This window comes from Chaetura pelagica, unplaced genomic scaffold (assembly GCF_000747805.2).
Source record: "Chaetura pelagica isolate M959 unplaced genomic scaffold, ChaPel_1.0 scaffold137, whole genome shotgun sequence".
Classification (NCBI taxonomy): Eukaryota; Metazoa; Chordata; class Aves; order Apodiformes; family Apodidae; genus Chaetura; species Chaetura pelagica.
In genome coordinates this window covers 2,629,489-2,638,046 of record NW_009953947.1, presented here as the reverse complement: position 1 = coordinate 2,638,046, position 8,558 = coordinate 2,629,489, and the positions used below count along the sequence as shown (strand labels likewise).

The 8,558-nt window shown below is 36.8% G+C and overlaps 1 protein-coding gene across 1 annotated transcript in view; it reads left to right on the top strand.

Annotated features, from left to right (window-relative positions):
- The window catches only part of FBXL13 (F-box and leucine-rich repeat protein 13), a 75,606-nt gene that overhangs the window by 3,259 nt on the left and 63,789 nt on the right, over positions 1-8,558 (top strand). Inside the window, 5 exon segments of the mRNA XM_010001803.1 lie at positions 272-426; positions 2,248-2,357; positions 3,095-3,223; positions 5,457-5,552; positions 7,431-7,566. Of these exon segments, the coding sequence (XP_010000105.1) occupies positions 272-426; positions 2,248-2,357; positions 3,095-3,223; positions 5,457-5,552; positions 7,431-7,566 (626 nt within the window).

Genomic DNA, 8,558 nt, shown 5'->3' with positions numbered 1-8,558 from the left:
TGGTGGAAGCAAGCAAGTTTCTATTGCTTGATACTGTGGGATAATAAGAACAAGTATACATTTTATTAAGATGAGTAAATTAATTACTCTGAAAAATATGATCAATGCATATTTTATTTAAATTTTATATATCAAACTTCAGTTATATTCAGATGTTTATATGGTTAAGCTTGACTGCTTTGTATTTTATAGCAAGTTGCAGAATTGTATAGTTTTTACTTCATTCAGGTCCAGAGATGTATTAAATTGCTCGTTCTGTTTTAAAATTCAGAAGATGGATAAAATATATTCTGCAGAAAAAGAATGAAAGGATAAAGATAAAGCAGATGATGGCTGTAGCAGTAGCCCATTACAAGGTCAAAAAATTAAGAGTAAGTCTGCATAAATGGGTCATGTGGAAGCAGATTCAGAAGGAAAAAATTGCATGTAAGTCTATATAGCTGCTTTGTATAAGACAAAAAATACATGTTTTATATAAATGAAAATTATGCTGTATAAATGAAATTTGCTTGGTCCAACAATTTATCTAGCTGTTTTTTTGCAGGATGCAGTTCATTGGTTGACCTGTGGCAATTTTATGCCATGAATGCCATGAAAAGTGGTTATCTGTGTTTTTTTCCCCTGTACTTTTTGCTAGGACAGACTTTCCTTTTATATGCTCTTCTAAATATTACTTTCAGCCAAGGCAACTTTTATTAATCTTAAATTAACAGAAGCACAGGAGGAGACATCTAGAGGGCATAGTTACACAATTTATTTCCTTCCATGGCAAAGCTGATGTACAGAGAAATGCCACTCAGTCCTTCTTGGCTGTGTGACTCTGTTCGTTGATTCTTCACTAGTATCAGCATAACTGTTTGTGGGATTGCAGTGTAAACAAAGTTGTTGGAATGACAGATAATTGTGTTGTTGTTTTTTTTAATTTAAAAAAAAAAGGTGGGTCATCTTTCTTTAATAGAATGTGATCATGTTGAGGATCTGTTTATTCTAGATCTCTACTGTACTGTGGCTGTGTGGACATTATGCATTTGCTTTACAAATATTTCCAATTTCAGTACCTTCCTGGTTTTATAGCCTAAAAGGTTTGTAACAAAAGTGTGAAGTATACACTTGTCAAAGTATATAACTAATATCATACAATATTTTCCCTGGGACACATAGTGTTTGAGCATGACTCAGGTAACCTAGGTCTATATGGTCAACACTGTATCTCTTACAAGATTTGAGACACACTATTTTTTTTACAAACAAGAATGGATCTTAAGTGTACCTTTATAATAATTTATTTCAGTGCAATTTCAAGACACTTTTTGGTTACAAAAATAATAGGTGAGTCTAAAGTATGTATTTAATATATGAAAATTGACATTTTAATTCTTCTTTTGATAGCAAAGACTGCATGTCACACTAATCGAGCTTAGTTCTTGTCCATGAGATAGGATTATATAGGGCTAAGCTACATAAGCAGCTGGATGTTCTTGAAAGTCTCAAGTAAGAAGATCTCTCAGCTCACTTCATAGGTTATTGCTGTTTATTTACAAAGTTAACTGACCAAAACCAATATTGAGTGGTTACTTCAGTTTTTGCAGAAAACTGCAATTATTTCCTCTTGCTTTTATTTCAGTGGCTGTGAAGAATTTTATTTTGATTACATTTGTAACACCTTTAACATATAGAGGGCAGTTACAGTATTTGCTGTGCTTTTTTATGCTGGACTAAAGAAAATGAGATTCATTAAAATTTTATTAATTTTTTAAAAAACGTTGACATTAATTCATAATAAACACATGATCTTTCATAAACTGCTTTAGTGTTTGTTGTAAATTTAACATTGGTGTGACACTTAACACTTGACTTTTCTGAATTTATTCTTATGCCATTTGACTTCTATGCCATCTGAAACATTGATATTTTGTTATTGTATTCTGTTTCACTGAGGTCTGTATGTATCTTGCAGCTTCAAGCTCTGTGAAATTATTGGATACTTTGGTAGATGAAGCTGTAGATCAGTAAAGTCTTATACACAACTCTGATAAACTGGAAATATGTCATGTTTATACCTTGCCTGCTAACTCGAAATCATATGCAATGGTCTTAGTTATATCTATTGTAAAAAGTTATTTATTTCCTTAGAGAAGCCAAATTGAATAGATACATAATTTGATAGTCATTAATCTAAAGTATTTAACTTACATACTTGTTCTTACTTGTGGTCCTCAAATTGGTTCTACTTATGTGTATTTTCAGTGGCAGAAATGAGACTGCATCAGATCTTTAACAAAATATATTTAAAGGCTGTCGTTAAAGCTTGGCATGAAGAGGCCCACAGTTCTAGGAAAATGAAAACATATTTTGAGGTATGCAGTATAATAGTTCAAATATAGTAAGCTCCATGATTAAATCAATTAATTCTCACTGTTCTGGAAAACCGGCTCTATCAATATTAAATGAGGCATTTTAGTGTCTCTCTTGAATTGAGGTTCCCAAAACTGGACACAGTATTCCAGGTGTGGCCTCACCAGTGCGGAGTACAGGGGGACAATCTCCTCCCTACTTCTGCTGGTCACACTATTTCTAATACAAGCCAGGATGCCATTGGCCTTCTTGGCCACCTGGGCACACTGCTGACTCATATTCAGCTGCTTGTCAATTAGAACCCCCAGGTCCTTTTCTGCCAGACACTTTCCAGCCACACTTCCCCAGGCCTGTAGTGTTGCCTGGGGTTGTTGTGGCCCAAGTGCAGGACCTGGCACTTGGCCTTGTTGAAGCCCAGACCATTAACATTAGCCCAATGATCCAATCTATCTGTCTCTCTGTAAAGCCTCCCTAGCCTCATGCAGATCAACACTCATGTGCTAATATGTTTCTGCATTGCATTACTATGAGGAAAAATTATGACATGGACCCAAAAACTATGATTATTCTCAGCAATAGTGGTTACAGACATTCAAAGAAGTGTAACTATATGGGAATTTGAAAATACCTAGTGCAGTTTCGCAAATTTAATTTATTTTTTCAAATATCTAAATGTATTTTAAACTTTGAGCCTGCAGTGAAGACAAAACAGCGCCTCTCTTGTGCCATCTTTTTTCAGAGTTTGGCAAAGGCAAGTCAAGAAGAATCTTTTGAATCAAATGATCTTAATGATGTTACTGATCCTACTGTCCGACGTGCCATGTCTGGGGTGAAAACATCCCAGTTACCAGAGGAAGCCTTATTACAGGTTTGTGACAGACAGTGCTCTTTTTAATTTTTAAAATGTATTTTTCATAAATGGTATGTATAATGTTTTTTTGAGAAGGATGTGTTCATGCAATGAAAAGGAAGGTTCCTGTTGACATTGTTCATTTTGAGTCAGGTGAAATCCTTTGGAGGAGGGTAATGCTATTCTTCCACCTTAGTGTCTCCTGATCATGTTCTGCATGCCCTAACCTGACATCCAGGATCTTCTCTGAGCTGAGACTGAAAGAGAAAAGAGGGAGAAATCAGGAAAGCTGGAGTATAGGTAGGGAGTGGAACTCCTGAGAAGAAGTAAAGGGGTTTGTTTGCAGTGAAGAGATGCTCATAAGCCAAGCCCCAAATATGAGAGAAAGCAGTCTAATTTTCTTAAAAATATGGAGAAGGCTGTATGGACGTTATGCAGCTCCTTAAGCCAGAAAAAATTGCTAGGCCAGAAATCAAGAGGAGAGGAGAGGAATCTACTGCAAGGGCACAGGAAGGGAGAGATTTATTTTCCAACATTTTTATTCAATTTTTTAAATTTATTTTTCAAAAGGTTGCTTTGTACAAAAAGCATTTTCATATCCTTATAAAATTTTACTTCAGAGATTGAAAGCTTGTTAATATGCTAACTTCTAGAAGAGAAGGTAGTTCTAATCAGTAGCAGAAAGATTGATATAAGGCAGTATTTTAAAAAAGGAACAAAATTATTAGCTACTGGTTGTGAGACCTTCAGTTGTGGAGGCCAGTTTAACTGAAGTATAGATTGGTTACTGAAAATAGTTGCCATTGAGAGATAAACTGGAACTACTGCTAAAATGTTTTAATTTTATGTTCTTATAAATAAGCTTTCATTTGTCCTGTCATGTTTTCCCATTATTTAGCATTGCAAAAACATTACAGTGGTATTTCAGAAAAACATTATATGTTTTCTTTTAAACAGTGAACTAAAGTGAACTCAGAATTCAGTTTTGATCCAACAAAATCTAAAACCCAAATGTTTCCTCCCTCCCCTCTCTCTATGGTGGATCCAGAATGTAGATACAATATTCTTCAAGGGGAAATTGTTACTGGGTGCTGTCTCCTCCACACCAAATCTCTGTTTGCTCTGACCATTCACAGAGTGTGGAATATAAAGTGTGCCTTGGAACTTATGATAAGGAAACTTTATTGCCTCTGGCACTGTAGATGATATTTCGAAGTGGATCATTTAAAAATCACAGAGTTTTTTCATAAATGTAATTACTAGTATCCTGTCATTTATTGAAGCTTTCTGTTCTGCTCCCCTACAAAAAATATCAGTCAATTTGTATTTACTTCTGGGACAAGATGTGTCCTCAGGGCCAGCTGTAAGCCATTTGCTTTGTAAATTATAGTTTCGTAAAAAAAGTCACTGGTACCACAGTACCCTGATATTGAGTTATTGACAGTAAATGTTTCCTGGGCTTTAAAGCTGGCTACCATGGTCTTGACCTAACATGAAATAAATGTTTCAACAGACCTTTTCAGAACTGAAAATGCAAAAGGTTACTAGCAAGAGAATGTCAAACTAAAAGCTTTAATTTTGTTCTTCTAATATGAAACTAAACCCTTTTAATGAATAATAATACAGTCAGTATTTTTTTTTTCTCATTCTAGCAAGTCATATAGTTCAATTTATTAGAGTATTTTTTGTGAGCTGTGTCCAAATTCCTTGGAGTTTTCAATTAGATTGAATGTTGATGTTAAGGAAATAACATACTTATCCAAGTTAAACAGACTTGAGACTGACAGAGGAGTCTCTGATGGATCCAACTATAATTATCATGGGATGCAAGTCTTTGAGGTGACAGGCTGTAAAAAAGGAATTTGCTTTTGAAAAGGGCCTACAAAAATATTTGTAGATCCCAAACTGTATCCTAAACCACCTAAATATCTTTAAATTGCAAATGGCTACAGGAATCTCCCAAGATTCCAGAATAAAAACATAACACCAGAAAACTTGGTTTTAAAATTGTTTTAAGTAGTTTATTTGAAGATAATGCAGACAGCTTGTGGGACAGCAGCATATTTTGAGGAGCAGGCAAATTGCTGTAATGTGTTGTGGAGAACCTATGTGATTAAATGCTAGTAGTAAAAACACATTATCAGTGATTTTCCTACCTGATTTGTCCTTTTCTACCTACAGAAATTACAGTCTTTGGATAGTTCTCATTGAATAGTTTGTAATATCATGTATGTCTGTTTTTCTGACCTAGATTTTCCGTTATGTAAATTTAGTTGATCTGGCAAGATGTGCTCAAGTTAGCCAAATGTGGATGTTATTAACTCAGAACAGTTCATTATGGAGTGACGTAAGTGAGATAACCACTTTCAATATTTAATTTCAATTTTATTTACTTTTTAAAAGTGTGAGGCAAAGAGGTAGTTTACTTTAAGAATGCTGAAATATCTTAGAGAAAAGTTTCATCCCAGAATATGGCTTGTTCTACTCAACTAAATGAACAAAAAAAATAAGGACATCTCAACTGAAGTTTTCTATGGTATATCATAAAATCAGTGGATATGAAAGAGAATTGGCCACTAAGCCTTGGCTATAGACCACTAAGTTTATACAGTAAGTAAGGTGTCTTAGGCTCCCAAGGTAACCTAAGCAAGCACTATATGGCTACTGTGGAAGGAGAATGTAAACTTAGTTACAGGCACTCTGAGACTACTTGTGATTGCTCTAAAAATATTCTTGTCATCCCTGGAACAAGTGGCGCAGACCAGGTCACTTCTATATTAATGAACTCTCACAGTTATTAAGGTGATTCCTGTGTCTCCAGATCCCACATCAGTGTCCAGGATACTGTTGTTTCTTCAGCCTTAGGAGTTCAGTTCCCCAGCATGCACATATGTAGGCCTGTATCTGCCTTCCTCACAGAGGTAAAGTAGATCTGGAGGGCTCAACAATGCTCCTTACATAGAATCATGGTATGGTTTGGAAAGAACTTTAAAGATAATCTAGATCCAACCCCCCTGCACAGGCAGAGACACCTCCCACTAGACCAGGTTGCTCAGAACACAATCCAGGCTGCCCTTGAACACTTCAGGGATGGGGCTGTCTGCTTCTAGGCAGCTGCCTGTTCTCTGTGGGAGTTTCTTTAAACTGACCTTCCAGTGTGTATACTGTAGAGTCTCTGCTCAGATTCGGGTTGTTAAGTCTCCCCTGGACACCAGCACCTAAAAGGCACTGAAGTGCCCAGCTTGTAGGTGCCTGACACCTTTATTAGGTCTAGTCTTAAGTTACTGTGATAAATTAGTGATCTTAATGAAGTTAATATTAAAACTTCTGATAATTTTAATAAAAGAACAAAATCCTGGTAAGAAAGTGAAAAAGTTCAGAACTCCTGACTTCCTGGTAAGGTTAACGACTTCCAAGCATTCTGCATAGAAATAATGATGATTGATTTTTCAAAGTATTTGGGTAATAAACATGTGTTATGTTATGTACAACAAACAGATGTGGTGTAGCTGTAGCCAATTATACAAAAGGGAAAAGAAAAAGCTTTCCCTGACTTTTTAATGAACACATTTAAAGAGGGCATGAAAGAGTCTTCTTAGAAGAGGTTATATTTCTTATTAAATGCTTATATGTTGGCTTTCCTGCTTTTTTTAAAAACACTTGGTAGACTGACAGTAGTTAAAACTACTTTCTAGTAATTTTTATTAAAACTTCTTAAACTTCTGACAGTAAGAAAAATAACATTTTTAGTCAAAGATCTAGATATCCCCAGTTTGCTGCTTAAATTACTTATGTATCCTTCTACTAAAATTAGGATGGTACGTTACATATTCTTATGTCTTGAGGTATCAATAAACCATTAGTTAGAAAAATAATATCTTTAGCAACTTTAGGATTTTTTACATTTAAAGGGGAAAAAATGAAGTAAATATTCAAGTCTGACAATTTTCTTTACGTATAATATTTTGACATGTCATGTTTTGGCAGTTCAAGACTTAGCTTTATAAATACTGCGGATGTGCTTTCTTCTACACTTACGTATTTTTTAGTCAGCAGTCTAGAACTTTTATATAAATGCAATACACAGACATTTCTATTTGTTTCAGACGAGTGATTCAGTGTTTACACAGAACTTAATCTATTTACTAGTAATTTCCATAATTATCTGTATTTTTTATGTACTACCTATTTTTAGTACTGAATTATGTATTGTTTAAATTTTTAGATCAATTTTTCAGCAGTGAAGCATAAAATTCAGGACCAGATAGTAGTCGATATTTTGCAGAAGTGGCGTCCATATGTATTACACTTGAATCTCCGAGGCTGCAGTTCTCTTCACTGGCCCAGCTTTAGAAGTATTAGTAAGTACTACATGTATTTTTTACATTTCAGTTCTCTCTTTGTGCTGTGTCTTCACTCTGTGCTTCTCGACTGTCCCATTTTACTGCCTATATTCCTCTCTATATCTCCAGCCATAATGAAGCAGTGTGAGTATCTGTAAAATTACTGTAGGTGTGCCCCCCCTTCCTTCATGAGTCTCCAGACCCAGCAATATCCATATGGCTGAACACTGACAGAAAGCCACAGAATGGTTTATATTATGTGAAATACTTCTGGTCTCCAAATGGAGGTGTGGGTTCAAATCCCACTCCTGACACCAAATGTCACGGGCCGGTATCAGGGGGTACCAGCTGTCAGGTTCTTCCCCCCAGTGTGGAGAGGTTTGTGACTGAGCCCGAGGGTCACACGTGGCGCTGCCTCTCACAGAGGAACAGCCACTGTGGGGCTGTATCTTAGAGAGATGAGATGTATCTTAGAGATGAGAGACCCCCCTCCCCATGCTCACAAGTTGTTACTGAGACCAATGTTTAGTTTACGAATTAATCGGTTTATTAAGGGTCAACACAAACTGAGGGATCAAGGTTCAGGAGAGTTTGTCTAGGTGTATATCGGAGAAGGGATTCAAAGGTGCTATGGTTTTATTAAATGCACACTCCAAGGGAGAGGTGTAGAATCAATGGAGTGAAAGCATCGGAGTTGAGCCCGGCAGGAAAATTAGAGTGTGTGTGTGTGTGCGTGCGTGCGTGTGCGTTTACCCTGCTTCCGTAGCACGCGGTTCCCGGGATGCGCTGGCAGACTCGGCAGGAGATCCGTGGAGAGGCCGGCTTCCTGGTAACTGGGGTGACCACTCCCAGCAGCAGCAGATGAGACAAACACAGCTCTAATCCTGAGGCAGGTGACTTGCACAGGCTGGGCAAGCTCCTATTCCGGTCCAACTTGGTTCAGGCTGGGCAGGCAGCAATCCCTCAGGAGTGGGCACGATCCCCACGGAGCAGGCACAGGCGGCCCCCCC